Source organism: Pelobates fuscus, chromosome 10 (genome assembly GCF_036172605.1).
Source record: "Pelobates fuscus isolate aPelFus1 chromosome 10, aPelFus1.pri, whole genome shotgun sequence".
NCBI classification, from domain to species: Eukaryota; Metazoa; Chordata; class Amphibia; order Anura; family Pelobatidae; genus Pelobates; species Pelobates fuscus.
The window spans coordinates 145,256,348-145,275,795 of NC_086326.1; the positions used below are offsets into that span (position 1 = coordinate 145,256,348).

Genomic DNA, 19,448 nt, shown 5'->3' on the forward strand with positions numbered 1-19,448 from the left:
AATAACATGCTTACACTGTGTTTCCTTGCAACTTGTCTCTGGTGTCTCTATAAATGGATACCAGGAGACAAAAATGCCAGGAAAGAGTATTGTGCATGTTTTTGGAGCCTACCATTGTGTGTGCGCAGAGTGAGCTGATTGTGGTGTGGTATTGTGTTATAAGGTCAGTTTTAGTCGTGTTGTGTTTGTGGTGTAATGTAATGCATATGTGGCTAGGGGCTGTAGAGAATGTGTGTATAGGGGATGTAGCAAGAGTGTGCATACAGGCTATAGTGTGTGTGTGTGAATATTTTATATATATATATATATATATATATATATATATATATATTATATAAATATGTTTGGAAGTATTGTGTATGTGTGTGGTGCAGTGTGTCGGGGGGGTTCTGTGTGTATGTGAGGGGTGCAGTATGTATATGTGAGGTGTGATGTGTGTGAGGGTGCTGTGGGTGATTTGTGTGATGTGTGTGAGGGTGCTGTGGGTGATTTGTGTGTGTGGGTGCTGTGTGTGATGTGTGTGTGTGAGAGTGCTGTGTGTGTGAGAGTGCTGTGTGTGTGAGAGTGCTGTGTGTGAGAGTTCTGTGTGTGAGAGTGCTGTGTGTTAGAGTGCTGTGTGTGATGTGTATGTTAGAGTGCTGTGTGTGAGAGTGCTGTGTGTGAGAGTGCTGTGTGTGATGTGTATGTTAGAGTGCTGTGTGTGAGAGTGCTGTGGATGATGGGTGTGAGAGTGCTGTGTGTGATGTGTATGTTAGAGTGCTGTGTATGAGAGTGCGGTGGATGATGGGTGTGAGAGTGCTGTGTGTGATGTGTATGTTAGAGTGTTGTGTGTGAGAGTGCTGTGGATGATGGGTGTGAGAGTGCTGTGTGTGATGTGTATGTTAGAGTGCTGTGTGTGAGAGTGCTGTGGATGATGGGTGTGAGAGTGCTGTGTGTGATGTGTATGTTAGAGTGCTGTGGATGATGGGTGTGAGTGCTGTGTGTGATGTGTATGTTAGAGTGCTGTGTGTGAGAGTGCTGTGGATGATGGGTGTGAGTGCTGTGTGTGATGTGTATGTTAGAGTGCTGTGTGTGAGAGTGCTGTGGATGATGGGTGTGAGAGTGCTGTGTGTGATGTGTATGTTAGAGTGCTGTGGATGATGGGTGTGAGTGCTGTGTGTGATGTGTATGTTAGAGTGCTGTGTGTGAGAGTGCTGTGGATGATGGGTGTGAGTGCTGTGTGTGATGTGTATGTTAGAGTGCTGTGTGTGAGAGTGCTGTGTATGATGGGTGTGAGAGTGCTGTGTGTGATGTGTATGTTAGAGTGCTGTGTGTGAGAGTGCTGTGGATGATGGGTGTGAGAGTGCTGTGTGTGATGTGTATGTTAGAGTGCTGTGTGAGAGTGCTGTGGATGATGGGTGTGAGAGTGCTGTGTGTGATGTGTATGTTAGAGTGCTGTGTGTGAGAGTGCTGTGGATGATGGGTGTGAGAGTGCTGTGTGTGATGTGTATGTTAGAGTGCTGTGTGTGAGAGTGCTGTGGATCTCGCGAGAGGAACCCAGCAGAGCTGCAAGATAGAGCTCCGCCGGGTCCTCTCCTGGCTTCCTCCCTCTCTCCCCCCTGGCGGCCGGAATATACTGTATGTGGGCCGGTGAGGGAGATCTTTGATCTCCCCACCGGCCCATCATTGAAAACAGCGGGGCCGGCGCTCGGATAGTGCCGGCCCTGCATAGACCGGCAGGGGAGATCCTGGGAGGCTGGTACTTCCCCTCCCGACCTCAGACCCATGGCCATCGCGGCCCACCGGGCATTTGCCCGGTGTGCCCGATAGCCAGTCCGGGCCTGCTTCTTCTCCAGCAATTTCGGCACTTTGGACGCCGGCCGCAATAGCCCCGCCCCCTTTTATGACGCGGCGCAACTCCGCCGACGTCAATGACATCACGACCCGCGGGAAATCTCAAACCAGGACGTTCTGGGGGCGTGGATATCAATTAAAGAAACAGGGTATAAAAGGTACTCACTTACTGTGAGTCATTGCCCTGTCGTGGTTTCAGCTTGCCTGTCCCTTCAGCGCGTTTATATTCTCTTAGTGTTCAACGGTTTTGACTTGGCTTGTTTCTTGACTTTGCTTCCCTCTCCTATCCTGATACTCGGCCCGGCTTACGCTTACCTGTCTTCTCGTTCCCTCGACCTCGGCTTGTCCCTGACCATTCCTTGTTTGCTTGACGTTAGTCCGGCCACTCTAAGGTCCGGTATACGTCTTTATAGTTTTAGTACACTGCGTGTTGGATCCCTGTCTTGATCCTGACATTACGACAGGGCCATGGATCCTGCAGGTACTAATTCCCAGGGCTCCTCTCAGGACTCTAGATTTGAAGCCATGGACTAGGAAAATGTGCTTGCGGTCGGTCATAAAGGACTTCCGTGTAACTTTTGATATACTGAATGGATTTGGCTGATTTTTCAGAGTGTTTATGTTTAAAGTATGCCGAGTTTGAATATGTAATTTTTATGGAGATTGGATGTATGGTTTTAGAGTTATGAAAGTTGGGTAAAAAGTATGTTTTAACTGTATCTGTAATTGGGTTACCTCCCAGGATAAGGGTAGGGAATCTGTGGGTTGTAACTGAGATGTTATTGGTTGTTTTATACCTCCCTGTGGGCGGTCCTGTATTGGCAAAGATTGTAATAAAAACCAGACTGGGTGTGCCAGCACCTCAGATCATCTTGTACCTTCATGAAGTTTCGGCTCATGCTTGGGGGATCAGAGAACTACACTCTGGGGATTGCTATAATCACTATACTCCCCAGGGTACAATCACTAAGCTCTGCTAAGAGCTTGTTCCTGTTCCTGCTCTCTGGAATTCGGAGAGGTCCACAAGCTGGACCCTGGTCTTGGGTCCAGAGTGGGTGGAGTCGGCGAGACCCCAACCAAGCTGCGGCGGTTCGTGGGGTCTGCAGTGGTTATGGTGTCAGGCAGAGTGCTTGGAGACCTCGGAAAGCACTAGGAGCATGCGTCAGCGGAGGGTACCCGGTCAGGGTGCCAGCGGTTCCGTTACAATGGGGTTAATTTGAATTCCTGGGCTGCTATATGGTCTCAAAGGCAACATAAGCCCAGCAAACCAATCTGGCAAATTTCAATGTGCAAACATGGAAAAGAGGAAAGCCCTACATTTGACCCCTGTAAGTTTGCAAAAGCCCATAAAACCTGTACAATTGGGGGCACTGTTGTACTCGGGAGATGTTGCTGAACACATATTGGGGGTTTCTTTGTCAGTAACACATAGACGGAACTAAAAATCCATGCCTAAAGTACAATGTGAGAAAAAAATAACAAAAAAAACACTATTCAAAAGTTTGACAAAGGCTGGTGGTAGAATTAGTGCATGGAAAGTGCTAAAACACCACCATTTGAAATACCTTAGGGTGTCTGCTTTTCAAAAATATTTGGTTTGATGGGGGTAAATTATATTGTCCGGCTTCAAAAAATGTCCCAAATAGGACATGGGTGCATTATTACCGGCTGTGAAAATTCCAAGTTGGAAAACTGGAATGCGCACCCGCCAAATAAGGTCTTTTAGCCCCCAGAGAACACAACACACCTATATATGGGTGGTATCCCTGTACTCAGGAGATGTGGCTGAACACATATTGGGGTGTTCTTTGGCAGAAACCCTTAAAGTTCATAAAGTACCGTATATACTCGAGTATAAGCCGACCCGAATATAAGCCGAGGCCCCTAATTTTTCCCCAAAAAACTGGGAAAACTTATTGACTCGAGTATAAGACTAGGGTGGGAAATGCAGCAGCTACTGGTAAATTTCTAAATAAAATTAGATCCTAAAAAAAATATATTAATTGAATATTTATTTACAGTGTGTGTATAATGAATGCAGTGTGTGCGTATGAGTGCAGCGTGTGTGTGTATGAGTGCAGCGTGTGTGTATGAGTGCAGTGTGTGTATGAGTGCAGCGTGTGTGTGTATGAGTGCAGCGTGTGTGTGAATGCAGTGTGTGTGTGTATGAATGCAGTGTGTGTGTGTATGAATGCAGTGTGTGTGAGTGCAGTGTGTGTGTATGAGTGCAGAGTGTGTATGAATGCAGTGTGTGCAGGGCCGGTGCAAGGATATTTGCCCCCCCCATATGTCCTGACCTCCCCTCCTCCTCCCTCAGTGGTCCTTACCTCCCCACCCCCGTGTTCCTTCACCCCCCTCCCCCAGTGGTCCTGACTCACCCCTCCCCTAGTGGTCCTTACTTCCCCCTCCCCTCCCCTAGTGGTCCTTACTTCCCCCTCCCCTTCCCTAGTGGTCCTTATCCCCCCCTCCCTCCCCTAGTGGTCCTTATCCCCCCCCTCCCTCCCATAGTGGTCCTTATCCCCCTCCCTCCCATAGTGGTCCTTATCCCCCCCCTCCCTTCCTCCCATAGTGGTCCTTATCCCCCCCCCTCCCATAGTGGTCCTTATCCCCCCCCTCCCTTCCTCCCATAGTGGTCCTTATCCCCCCCTCCCTCCCATAGTGTTCCTTTTCTCCCCCCCTCCCTCCCATAGTGTTCCTTATCCCACCCCCCTCCCTCCGATAGTGGTCCTTATCCCCCCCTCCCTTCCATAGTGGTATAGTGGTCCTTATCCCCCCCCTCCCTCCCATAGTGGTCCTTATCCCCCCCTTCCCTCCCATAGTGGTCCTTATCCCCCCTCCCTCCCATAGTGGTCCTTATCCCCCCCCCTCCCTCCCATAGTGGTCCTTATCCCCCCCCCTCCCTCCCATAGCGGTCCTTATACCCCCCTCCCTCCCATAGTGGTCCTTATACCCCCCTCCCTCCCATAGTGGTCCTTATCCCACCCCCTCCCTCCAATAGTGGTCCTTATCCCCCCCCTCCCTCCCATAGCGGTCCTTATACCCCCCTCCCTCCCATAGTGGTCCTTATCCCACCCCCTCCCTCCCATAGTGGTCCTTATACCCCCCCCCCCTCCCACAGTGGTCCTTATACCCCCTTTTTTTTTTATTTATTTTTTTATTATTATTATTTTTTTTTTTTATTATTATTTCTTATTTTATTTTTTTTTCGTCCCCCCTCCCTGCTTGATACATGGCAGGGAGGGGGGCTCTCCTTCCCTGGTGGTCCAGTGGCAGTTCAGTGGGGGGGAGAGGGGGGCTGGCAGAGCTGTACTTACCTGTTCTGCAGCTCCTGTCAGCTCTCTCCTCCTCTGCGCCGTCCGTGCAGCTCCCTCTGTCAGCTCCCAGTGTAAGTCTCGCGAGAGCCGCGGCTCTCGCGAGACTTACACTGGGAGCTGACCGAGGTGCTGAACGGACGGCGCGGAGGAGGAGAGAGCTGACAGGAGCTGCAGAACAGGTAAGTACAGCTCTGCCAGCCCCCCTCTCCCCCGGTCTGTATTATGGCAATGCAAATTGCCATAATACAGACCTTGACTCGAGTATAAGCCGAGTTGGGGTTTTTCAGCCCAAAAAATGGGCTGAAAAACTCGGCTTATACTCGAGTATATACGGTACCGGTACATATATTCTTAAATTGCTATGTGTCTCAAATAAAATCACCAATTATTATTTTTATTTGGCATAGATTGGTGGTAAAATGGCTGCATGAGAATATTCAAAATACCCCAGGTTTAATACCTTAGGTTGTCTTCTTTTAAAAAATATATACATGTGAAGGGTTATTCGGGGATTCCTGACAGATAGTGTTACAATATAACGTGTTAATTTTGAAAAAAATTGGTTTGGAAATAGCAAAGTGCTACTTGTGCTTATAGACCTATAACTTTCCAAAAAAAAAAAGCTAAGAACAGGTTAGAAAAATGTTCTGATTCTATTACACCCAAATTCATTAGGCCTATCCACACAAGAATAGGTAATTTATACTCAGGGCTACCTTCCTATTAGATTTTAATCCATGAATAAGGGGTAATTAAGCTAAGAACATGCTAACATTTGGCATTTCTAAACTCAGGACAAATTTTAGAAATTATTTAGCACGGGTGTTTTTTGGCAGTTGTAGATGTTAATCCAGCCTCTAGTGGCTGTCTCATTGACAACCACTAGAGACGCTTCCGCGCTTCTCACTGTGATTTTCACAGTGAGAAGACGCCAGCGTCCATAGGAAAGCATTGTGAATGCTTTCCTATGGAGTGGCTGAATGCGCGCGCGGCTCCTGCCGCGCATGCGCGTTCAGACGAAGAGGAGGCGGAGAGGAGGAGGAGAGCTCCCCGCCCGGCGCTGGAGAAAGAGGTACGTTTAACCCCTTCCTCTCCATCCAGCCCGGAGGGAGGGGGTCCCTGAGGGTGGGGGCACCCTCAGGGCACTATAGTGCCAGGAAAACTAGTGTTTTCCTGGCACTAAAGTGGTTCTTTAACCCCTTAAGGACACATGACATGTGTGACATGTCATGATTCCCTTTTATTCCAGAAGTTTGGTCCTTAAGGGGTTAAAGCAACCACAATGCATATATTGATTAATCACTTGCATCAGAATAATAAACAGTTCACTATACAAGCTACAACACAAAGACCAGTCATAGACATATAGCAGTAAATGCATTAACTATCTGCTCTATGGTATAATACACAACAAATATAGTGAGGTTAAACCAAACACACAATGATATAAAAACAATATAGCACCTCAACTATCACAGGAATCAACCAAGTATCACAGTCAAATATAGTTACCAACAGAGTGGAGATCTGTATATTGAAGTCTCCCCTGGACCTCTGCTTGGTAGTCACTCCTTGAAGTTCCTACCAGAACTGCCCGGTCTCTAGCCATTCTGTGGGTACATTTATACAGCTTTTCTCTTTGAAGTTTTTCCCTCCATGTACCAAATTATATCGGGGGCATGTTATGGGTTTGGGAGGATCAAAAGCTCAGCAATAAATTCCTTATTTCTTGTTTGATGTAAGGGGTTCACAATGGAAATAAACGACTATTTGCCGTCTAAATATAAGTTGGGAAAAAAACTCATAAACACATTATTGATAACACGAAACTCAGGATGAAAAAACGGGTCCAATATCCTGTTCTAAGGTATGCTTTGTTAACAGTTAGACAAAAGGCCTTTGATTTTGGAATAACCCCAACTGCCCCATCTAAGTTAACAGTTAGATCAAAGACTGTTTGTCCTGGAAATTACACCACGTTGTTTTTCCTGATTTACATGGCACTTGTAACATCTCCTTTTGATATTAAAGGCCCAAAGGTCAATCATACAGATCTACATTCTATTTCTTACATTTGATTTACCTTCCAATTTGATTTATATTCTACTATTTCTTACATTTAATTTGTAATTTCTTACAACTATATACTTTAAGGCAGCAGTAAATCGTACAAGGATTCCCCAAAACCTTGTAGGAATAGAGAGACAGAAGACAAATACAAAAAATAGATAACTGCGCCTTGAAACACAGTAATGTCCCTGCCCCCTAGACCCATGGACCATGCTCCTATCCAAGCCACTGGACACATTTACAAGAGCCGAGAACAAATTAATAGCAAGAGTAGCCCTAGCCACACGCAGAGCAATAGGAGAAGTGTGGTCCACTACAACAATACCCAGACAGCAGAAAATACTCTGGAAAATCCAAGAACATATAGACATGGATAGACTCACGGCCCAAATCCATGAAACTTCCAAACAGTTCCACAAAATATGGGACCCCTGGCTCATGAACGACACCTCCCTACCTTGGTAGGCCAATCCCAGATTTCAAACTACAAACCTCCACCAATTGGACATAAACTACACCTTTAAATCAACCTAAACACACACACCCATGCCTAACCCAAGCAACACACCACTACCCCCCCTGCCCTCCTCTCCCCACCCCCTGGAGGGGACACGGGACCCTGCAGAAGGACACACTAACTCTACCTACAGCCCACCACCGCTAGAACTAACACCCCTCCCCTCGTCGACCAGACGAGGGACACCCACGCCCACCCTACCCCTAACAGACAACTCCACTAGACAATACATCATCTAATAAGTCCCCTACCACCCAAGACACGGACGACAAAATCCCTGCACTGCATAGCAAGGGAAGACACAAACAACCCATCAAGACTCACAGGACAACTCCTACCCTCATCCGCCTACCCTGACTAAACGGACCTACCTCCAGACAGGACCACCACTCACCAACCGATAACATAGAACCATTCAAATCAAACCTGCAACTACACAAGGAAACCGTGACGTGACGCAACGCACCAACACTGATGAGAGACTCTCCCCACAAGACAACCACCACCCCCGAGGACCCAACTGACACGGTGACACAGGGGGCCCTACATGGCCACAATAACACGGAATAGCGCTAAACCAGCATTGAAACTAAACCTATAGCTGTTACTCCTGTATATAAAGCCGTAATGTATGGATCCTCTAACCCCCTTTTTTCCTCTCATTCTGTATCCCCCCCCCCCCCCGAATGCCTAAAAATTCTACAAATAAAGAATTTATAAAAAAAAAAAAATACACAGTAATGTATAAAAATGGAGTCAAATATAAATCATATGTACATACTTTTTTGTCAAAAGTCTATGAAGTCTTTGGCTGTTATACATATACATATTGCACTACTGGATATTCCAATTGTTATCTTCACATATTCAAGACACAGATAAAGTCTACCACCACTGAAACTGAAAATATATCCAGTGATGGGGATTGTACCGTCTATGCCCTCCACAGCAGAGCTCTTTTAGCTCTATAAATTGTGTCTTTAATTGTGTTAAAGACATACTGCACTATTATTGTGTCTTTTTCCTTTTTCTATGAGATACCATGCCATGTATATCAACTGAAGATTTCATAGACTTATCAAAAAAGTATGTACATATGATTTATATTTGACTTCATTTTTGTACATTACTGTGTTTTAAGGCGCGGTTATCTGTTTTATGTATTTGTACACTGGGAGAATGAGACATATAGGGACCATTGAAGGTATGAGAAACATACACACACTAGGGGTATGAGACACATGAGGACACTGAGGGTATAAGACACGTGGGCACCCTGGGAGGCTGTATCATGCTTAGACATGCTTACCTATTAAAAAAAATGAGGCTGCCTATGCAAGAGTATACCTCAGTACTCCAACTACTGCATTAGTGACATATGTACTATTGCTGTGACTCCTTTTTCTGCATTTTATTCCACTATTCTAGAACAAACTGAAATCAACAAAACAAAATTAATAAGTGAGAACAAAAGCAATAAATAAATAATCACAATGCCTCAAAAGAAAGATTGCCAAAAATACAATAAAAAAAAAAATATATAAGTTTAATGATTTTATTCTCACTTAAAAAAAAAGCCCCCCTCGGCTTATACGCGAGTCAGTGTCTGTATTATGGCAACTAACATTACCATAATACTGACCAGGAATGTCGGGCTCATTATAAGCCAGGTGGTCCTGTTGGGGGCTGGAGCAAGCTGTTACTTACCTTTGTAGCAGCTCCGTTCAGCGCACAGTGTAAGTCTTGCGACACCAGCGGCCGTCAGAGGGTTGCCACGGGTTACCGTGGCAACGCTCCGTGCTGCACGCAGACCGCGAGACTAACACTGTGAGCTGAACAGGGGAGGTGAAGGGAGCTGACCGGAACCACTTGCTGCCAGCCCCCCCCGCACAGCCCATGCCACTGGACCACCAGGGAATGTTACAGCCCCCCTCTCTGGCCAGGTATCAAGCAGGGAGAGGGAACTAAAAAAAAAATATATTAAATAAAAATATTCAAATGATAAAAAAATATATAAAAATGCCCTTCCCCCACCCAGTTCACACACACTACACAAACACACACTCTGCTTTATATATACACACACACTCTGCATTATATACACAGAGTGTGTGTATTTAATGCAGAGTGTGTGTGTGTGTGTATATAATGCAGAGTATGCGTTTGTATGAGTGCATTATATACACAAACGCATACAAACACACTGCATTCACACACAAACTGCATTCATTATATACACACACTGTAAATAAATATTCAATTAATGTAATTTTATTGGGATTTAGTTTTATTTAGAGATTTACCAGTAGCTGCTGCATTTCCCACCCTAGTCTTATACTCGAGTCAATAAGTTTTCCCAGTTTTTTGTGGTAAAATTAGGGGCCTCGGCTTATATTCGGGTCGACTTATACTCTAGTATATACGGTAATAAATCATATTAATAAAATTATAATTCAAATATAATTTTTTTTTTTTTATTCTTTATTTTTGAGTGCATAAGTAGACAAAACAGCTCACTCTGCCACAATAGCATTCACAAGCATCAACATAGCACATTGATATTACAATGATGGCGTTTGAGCAATGCACATTTTTGTATATAAATGTAGAAACAGAACAGGAGTTAACATCGGTTGCCTTTTACAATTATAGTGACTATCTTAATCTGCGCTAAATCAGCAGCTTGGCTAAATCATAAGAACCGTGATATAGAGTGTTGAGATTTACTAGTCACAATTTTTTATAGCCACAACCTACCAATCGTTTAGCATTCTTAACCAGCATTATCACAATGACATCAGAACATATTTACGCTTTAAATCTTATAGGTAGAATAGTTAGTGCTGGGTAAAGCTTTGCGTTTACTGTTGATTGCTTGGAGTATTAAGTAAAACAAGTGGTGTAGTTAACGCTTATATAAAATGCAATGCACAAATATAGACTAACTATTTGGTGGAGAAGAACTTGTTTTCCACCAAATAGATAGAATGGAAGAAAAATCCATATTTGATTGTCAAAAAATACTTGAGAAAACATTAAGCAAAGAAACCAGAATTAAATGGGAAATTGCGACACTAGAAAAATACATTCGAGAAAAAATCACCCCAAGGGGCCTTAGATTTTTCAAATTCCCCTCATTTGACCAGGATGATAAAAGTTTCATGGACGATTGGGCCACCATGTTAGATTCTTTCTCTTTTATTATGATGCAAAAAATTATAACAAGGAGAAAACTGACTCTGGAGAAATTAGACACAGAAATTAATAAAGAACAGAATTTCCTTGTAAACCATACTAATGCAGAAGAATACAGGAAAATCACAGATAAAATCAAACATGTCACAGACAAGGTTGAAGAAGAAACAATACAAATTAAAAAGAAAAAGTACACACGAGACAAACATGATTATAAACACAATGAAGTAATAACATTTGGTAGAAATAACAAATCAAACCGTAATACTTATGATCAACAGAAACATCACCCCCATTTTTCACACATCACACACACACGCCACAACCAGAGAGAAAGTCCATCTAGAACTCACTATAGACGTAGAACTAATGAAGAGACTGGATATAAGCCTCTCAGAAAATCCCACTTCAAAACCGATATTTTAAACATGAAAACCCCCATTCAAACAGAAAAAAGAGCCAAATCGGATGAATTCCTTACAGCCCAAAGCAAATTCAAATACAACCCCAGAAGAGTATCAGACACTCATACCTATAACCGATTTGACCCTTTAACCAAAACTTCAGAAGAAGAGGATTTTTGGAGTCTGAGGAACAAGAACAAACACAAATTCCTCACACACCAAAAATAACCAAACAAAAGACAAAGGAGTACGGAAGAAGGGGAACTAGAGGAGGAGTGGGCACACAGAGAAGGAAAAAGAGACAAACGTCACCTTTGAAAACACAAAAAGAAAACACAAAAAGAAAAAGAGGCAGGAATTTTTAACCTTACCTCCATATCATTAGACCAAGCACACATCAAACTACTCCGAAAAGGTTTAAAATTTGCACCCACGAAAAATCTAAATAAATTTGACACTTATGTAGACTTAAATAGATTCAAACGCACACTATGTCTCAAAAAGTTTTTTCACAAACACCCCACACCAGAAAACCTGATTACGACCAAATACACACATACAACACTAAAAGATAAATCCACCTTTTTCCCCCAAACAATTGATTTCAGGAGAAATTGCAACTTTTGAGAAAATGGTAATGGCAGACATCAATAAAATAAAAAAAGTAAATCAATACCAACAAAATCTTAAAAAAGATGAATATAAAGTTTTAAAAAATTTACAGAAAGATCATAACATCGTTATCAAACCGGCAGATAAGGGAGGGGGTATAGTCATTTTAGGTATCAACGACTATCACGAGGAATGTACCAAATTACTGACAGACCACAACACATACACCAAATTAAGGGGCGACCCGACAAAAGAAATTCAAAATAGATTCTCTAAACTTATAGAGAATGGCCTACAGAAGGAGATCCTGAATCAAAAGGAGTTCAAGTATCTGAACATAACTCATCCAAAAATTCCTGTGTTCTATTACCTGCCTAAGGTACACAAAAATCCAGAACAACCACCTGGTAGACCGATAGTTTCAGGCATTAACTCAGTATCATGCAGACTATCAGAGTACGTTGACAAGTGCCTTCAACCCATAGTACGTACTATCCCGAGCTACTTAAAAGACACTGGCAGTATCCTGAGACACTTACAAACCCTTAAATGGGAACAGGATTACTTCCTAGTAACTGCAGATGTCAGCTCACTTAATACCATCATCTCACATCAAAAGGGATGTACAGCAACCAAAATTCTTTTTAGAACAATCCCACCATTTTGAACCAGACCAAATAGATTTTATCATGGAAGCAATATCACTCATTTTAAATAGCAATTATTTCTGGTACGATGACACTTTTTATTGACAGGCACAGGGCACGGCGATGGGCACCAGGTTCGCACCCAGCTACGCCAATCTGTTTATGGCAGATTGGGAACGCCAGCATCTATGGTGGAACGATGGCTGGGTGGAGGGCCTGGTGACCTATCGCCGGTACATCGATGACCTGTTTTTTATTTGGAAAGGAACTGAAACATCTCTACACACCTTTTTAAATCAGCTCAACAATAATGAGTGGGGTATCGTTTTATCGACTGATTTTAACCAAACAAATGTAACATTTTTAGATTTAGACATTTTTATAGAAAACGAACAAATCAAAACTAAGACCCATTTTAAAGATGTGGATGTCAACAGCTTTATCCACACTTCTAGTTGCCATTTTTCTCCTTGGCTTCAAGGTATTCCTAAGTCACAATTCATACGCATCAGAAGAAATTGCACAGATGAAATCACTTTTAAAAAACAAGCAAATAAATTAATTGTAGACCTAATAGAGAAGGGTTATGAAGAAAATAAATTAAAGCAAACATTGGCACAGATCTCCAAAATCCCACAGAGCACTTTATTAAAAGAAAAGAACAAAAAAGAAAGCACTGAACAAATTAACTTACCCATAATATGCAACTACAGTCACAACAATAAAACTTACAAATTTTTTTTAACCAAACACTGGCCTATCTTACTACAGGACGATACCCTAGCACAAATCCTACCATCTAAACCTAAAGTAGTATTTAGGGGAGCGGCCAATTTAAACCGACTTCTGGTAAAAAAAACATTTTAAAAAAACAAAACCTATCACCTTCTTGGATAAGGTGGCTTCTACGGATGCGGCACATGTCTAGCATGTAGAAACACAAATAATAAAAAAAACATATCACCAAATTTAAGAACTTTAACAATAAAGAAGAATTTCAAGTTAAAGACCTTATAACTTGCCACTCTAATAACGTAATATACCTGTTAGAATGCCCATGTGGTCTTAAGTATGTGGGCCGAACGAAAAGTAAACTGCACATTAGGATAGAAGAACACACCAGGAACATCAAGAAGAAATTTGAGGGACACAGTGTATCCCACCACTTCTCCACGACACACAATAGTGACCCCACACTTCTTAAATTCATGGGGATACAGAGGATAAAAGGCAATTGGCGAGGAGGGATTTTTTGAAACTATTAGGACAGAGCAAGATGAGGTGGATGTTCAACCTTGGGACTTTAAAACCCCAGGGTCTGAACATAGACTTCGAACTCTGACACTTTATTTAATCTTTTTCCACAATATCCATATATTCCCCTTTATCATTCAGGTTTATATCATGTGTAAATTTCAAATGCACTTGTATTAATGCATTTTCTCTATGAATATCATTCAAAACTAGCATCACTTTAAATACTTATTATTCAACAGTATCACTGGAAAATAGGTATTACTTAATAGCACTTTTATGATCATCACTTAACAGCACTTTAATATTATATATGCATTATTGATAAGCACTTTAGCACCATATTGATTTTCAGAGTATGGGTAACACAAGTGTATATTCTCCATTTATGAATTGCTGCATTTTTTTACAACTTTGTTATCTATTCTATACAGAATAAAGTGAGGCCGGCCGGAGGGTTTGTTCCCTCCCACTTCCCCTGCTTGGTCCCCTTTTTCCTCTCCCAGACGTGCACAGAGCATTGCCCGCGGTGGATTGGGGGGGCGGAGCCTGGGGCTGTTACGACACGCCCCATAGGCGGCGCGTGCCGTGATGAGCGCTCATTGCTTCCTCCCCTTTTGTCTGCACGAAGGGACGCGTGCGTCAGGTCAGAGGGGAAGGTGAACTTCCGGGCGGCGGCGGAATGGCGATCACGTGGGTACATGACGCCACTTCCGCCAACCACTAAAGTCCACCAATGAAATATGTAGAAGAGGGGGGGGGGGGCTGGGGGGGAAGGCGCTAATTGTTATACCCAATTAAAGGGATACACACAGGCAATACTACATATGAGAAATGTAACCAAGCGAACTATTGGACAAAAAGGACTGCAATCACCAAAGGGGAGGATCCCCAAAACCATTCAAAAGGAAGATCTAGAGGACAAAACACTACAGCTGACTGAGGAAGCTCCACACTAAGGAGTGAAACGCGTATTGGCTTATTTTTAAATGACTTTTTCTATTTAAGGACTTTTTTATTATCACTGTTTTTATTTATTTCATAATAAATTTAACATTTTTTATTTAAGATCCTTTAAGTCCTTTTTTATTTCGAAAACCTCAAGAACATCTTCCCAGGGGTAGTGCCATCCCCATTGAAACTGGCACAACACCTTTATACCTAGAGCCGGGACCCACAGGCTCAGGACCAGGTGAGCACACCATTTATTTTGAAAATAATTCTGTCTTACAAACACCTCCTACACATTGAGAAACACCCTATATCGAAGGAGACGGGAGGTGCTACCCCCAAATAAGCACACAGGCTGAAATACGGAGCCAGTGTTCTTATATACAGGCTCCTTTAAATGTGAGTGTTCCATTCATTTAAAAACCACCACTACAGTTTTTATTATAACCTTATTATTATTATTATTCCAAACCGTCTGCACTATATTGTACTTTTTTATGTTTTCAACATGTACCGTATATTCCATGATTGAACGAAAAAACATTTGGTAAGCAATACATGTTAAAGCGCTCCACTTGCTGGTATACGTTTTTTGTCACTTACACCACACCATAATTTCGCTTATATAAGATACTTTCAGGAGCTGGGATGTTAGCCAGGGTCCCCCATCCGGGTTGAGGTCATGTAGTAGCTTTCTACCTGGTGTACGTTATGTTAGTCAAGTATGTGATAGCAGGTTCAAGGATTGTTAGGCAGTGGTGGTTATGGTCAGACCAGTGACTTATAGAGTGAGTTACACATGTGATATGGGTAGCATTAACACTGGCTAGTCTAGGTACACAGTAAATATTCGTATAGCCGTTGCTTATCCCTGTGTAGTTATCGCTTATGGAACTATAAAACATTGTTAAAACAATTTTGAGGCATCGCTTGGAACAGTGCAATAAATGTTGTACCAAAATGCTAATTAGTAGCTCAGGCTATTGCGATTAGACTATTTGGCTGCTAGGTATGTGGTAACATGCTAGTTTGCTGCACCTTAACTACAAGTGGACACATAGGTGATTATAAATCGCAGATGAGAGCTTAGACTATCTGGTCCTGAACTAAACAAAAAATAACGAGAGGTAGTCTATGGCATACTTTACGGCATCTCTGTGTAGCTAGGCTATATGTTTGGCTAGCATTGTCCACGCAGTGATATTTATATTTACGAGGTATGGGTAGTCCATATGTCGATGGTTGTTGCCGGCTGTGAATGTGCCCTCTAGATGCAAGTGTGGCATGTTCACTTGAGAGGCACAGAGGTAGAATCGTCAGCCGATGCCCAGTGCATGGACGTCGACAGCGTTGGTCTCCTTGAATGTGTCCCTTAACTGGGGCCTAGCTTCGGTCATGTTCAGTGGGGTGTTCAGCCGTGCGGCTTCCCGGTTTGCAGCTGTGACTTGGAGGGATGGAGGTGATCTTTGCTGGACGCCGGTTCCCGGAGCCGGTGAGTAGCTTATGTGGGAGGCTGGTTTGGGAGTCTCATTCTCGTGAGAGTGGGGACTAATGTGGTCGCTCCTGCAGCATGGTGATGTTTTCTGCCCACGGGCTCGTCGGTGTTTACAGGGCCTGGCTGCTGTACTGGTGGCTTGTTGATACCTATAATGGCGCCGCCGGGTCACTGGACGGATCCATGTGGCCACTAGTTTCACCACCAGACGGTAAGCCATTCCGCGGTTGCTCAGCATGGTCCAGAGGTTCGCGCAGAATCGGTCGAATTCCCCCAGGGGGTTCGAGGTTGGTTGAGCGTGTGTGCCTCGTTTTTGGGGCCTTTGCTGGGCGGCCATCTTAGCTGCTTCCCAGTGACCCGATGAGTGCTGGTGCTGTTCCGGCTGTGCAGGACAGTCACTTGTGTAGTTGGTTCGCTGTGTTCCAGGCTTTAGTTGCCGGGATATCCCTCTCCGGCAGGAAGGGGAGGGGAGGAGGGGGGAGGAAATATGCCGGGGAGACCTCCAGGTAAGTGGTTGTAGTTTCTCGCTTTGTCTTGGTAGGCCTATTGTAGGCCGAAGGTAAACTCCAGTCAGGCGCCTCCGATTTTGGTTTGGATGCTTGTTGCTTAGTTCTGCAATGTTAGGGCTCCCTTCTCCAAGTCACCTAGTTGTCGGTTTGGTGAGTTTGTGCCCTGATTTTGTCCGTTTGAGAGAGTTTTTGCACGGAGCTCATCTCCAGTGCGACCGCTCAGCATGGCAGCTTAGCTCCGCCCCCTCAAATATAATTTTTATGTGGAATAATAAATTAAACTTTCTATGTGGCTCTTGAATATTTCTAAATGTTACCATGAGGCTCTTACAGGTATGAAGTTTGGTCACCCCTGGTATTTTGTTTTACCCCCTGCTCTTCTGAAGGCAAATTTGGAGGTGGACAGGCACACGGCGCAGTAGTGCAGGGTAGCATTCAATGGTTCTTATTTCTAAATAATGTATTAATTGGAGTGTAGCATTGAACAATGAAACATTTCAGACATTCTTAACAAGACATAGTTTTTTCTCTTGTGTGAATCAGCTGATGGGTCTTAAGATTTGCCATTTGTCTGAAACATTTCCCACATTCTGAACATGAAAATGGTTTCTCTCCTGTGTGAATCCTCATATGTGTCTTTAGGACTGACATTCGAGTGAAGCGTTTCCCACATTCAGAACATGACAATGGTTTCTCTCCTGTGTGAATCCTCATATGTGTCTTTAGGACTGACATTTGAGTGAAGCGTTTCCCACATTCAGAACATGAAAATGGTTTCTCTCCAGTGTGAAATATTTGATGTCTCTTAAGAGTTGACAAGTGAGCAAAACATTTCCCACATTCAGAACATGAATATAATTTCTCTCCTGTGTGAGTACTTTGATGTGTCTTAAGAGCTGACAAGTGAGCAAAACATTTCCCACATTCTGAACATGAAAATGGTTTCTCTCCTGTGTGAATCCTCATATGTGTCTTTAGAACTGACATTCGAGTGAAGCGTTTCCCACATTCAGAACATGAAAATGGTTTCTCTCCTGTGTGAATCCTTTGATGTGCAATATGAGCGGAAGAGTCACGGAAACGTTTTCCACATACTGCACATGAAAATAATTTCTCTCCTGTGTGAATCCTTTGATGTTTGTTAAGAGCGGTAGAGTCCCTGAAACATTTTCCACATTCTGCACATGAAAATAATTTCTCTTCTGTGTGAATCCTTTGATGTCTCTTAAGAGCTGACAAGTGAGCAAAACATTTCCCACATTCAGAACATGAATAGGATTTCTCTCCGGTGTGAATCTTTAGATGAGCCTTAAGATTATAAGAGTGACTGAAACTTTTTCCGCATTCTGAACAGGAAAACGATTTATCTCCCATGTGAATCTTCATAAGTTTATTGTGATTTGATGTTTCTTCTCCTGTATGAATCCTTATACGTTTCTTCATATCTGAAGTTTCAGTGAAGCATTTTCTACATTCAGAAGAGTTTTGTATTTCAGTATGACAAGTGGGGGTAAGAAGGTCTAAGGTGGTGAAATGTCCATCCTCATATGATGCTGATTCCTCCTTAATAAGAGTAGACGAATATTCTGTCTGTGTATGTTCTGTGGGTGCATAAATGTCTATGTCTCCGGGAATTTCTTCTTTGTTTGATACGGATTCATTTTTTGATGTATAGTCCATCTGTTTATCTCCTATGGGTGTATAAACCTTGATACTGGAGAGAGTGCCGATTTCACATGAGGCTGATTCTACCTTAATAAGGTCAGGTGGATATTCTGTCTGTCTATGGTCTGTGCCTGTATAAATATCAGTGTTTATAGGAATTTGTTTTTCATTTGATGTGGATTCACATTTTGTTGTATAGTTCATTTGTGCATCTCCCTCGGTTGTGCAAATGGAAGCTTCAACAAGACTTCCATCTTGCCATGAGACCGATTCCTCCTTAATATGAGTAGATGGATCTTCAGTCTGTATATGTTCTATTGGCGTATTACTGTCTCGGAGATTTACTTCCTCGGGTTCTGTAGTTTCACGACAGAAGTCGTTATCTTTGATGATATAATCCGGAGAAGAAACTGAAGTGTACAATCCACTGATTTCATTTCTGTTTATGGAACCATCTACTGGAAAGAAAACACTTTAGATTAGAACATTTTCTTAATTGCAGTGGACTTACCAGGCTAGCTATAGATGTCTCAGGTGGTTACTAAAGCAGTGATCTCTCTTCCTGTTTTGTTTTATTAATGTTATTTTACTGCGACAATATAATGCATCACAATGGCATTGTGAAGGTACAATAACATGCAATAAGGACATTACACGTGTAACGTAACTTTCTAATCTAAGACTGGATATACAGAAAAAGATACGGCATAGGGAGTCTCTACACTGGAAAAAAGAGAATTTTTTTTTTCTCTAACAATCTTTATTGCAGGTGGGGTGCCGTACAATTTAAATAGGATCTAGGACATCCATGACGGAATAATTCCGTCATAAATGGTTAAGGAATAATAAAGTTGTCATTGTTATCCTAGGTCCTGTAACGGATTGTAAAGTTATGTTATGCTCTCCACTTGTGTTTTACTATATCAACTGATAGACTCATATAAACTGAAGACAAGCATAGCCCTGGATCATGCAGAGGCAC

General features: G+C 42.8%; 1 protein-coding gene across 1 annotated transcript in view; it reads right to left on the reverse strand.

Moving 5' to 3' along the window:
- LOC134575151 (zinc finger protein 721-like) overlaps positions 1 to 19,448 on the reverse strand; it is a 254,227-nt gene that overhangs the window by 100,429 nt on the left and 134,350 nt on the right. Inside the window, exons 4-5 of the mRNA XM_063434369.1 lie at positions 18,008 to 18,147; positions 17,380 to 17,836 (exon numbers count right to left, since the gene is read on the reverse strand). Coding sequence (XP_063290439.1) covers positions 17,380 to 17,836; positions 18,008 to 18,147 — 597 coding nt within the window. The remainder of the gene's footprint in view (positions 1 to 17,379; positions 17,837 to 18,007; positions 18,148 to 19,448) is intronic.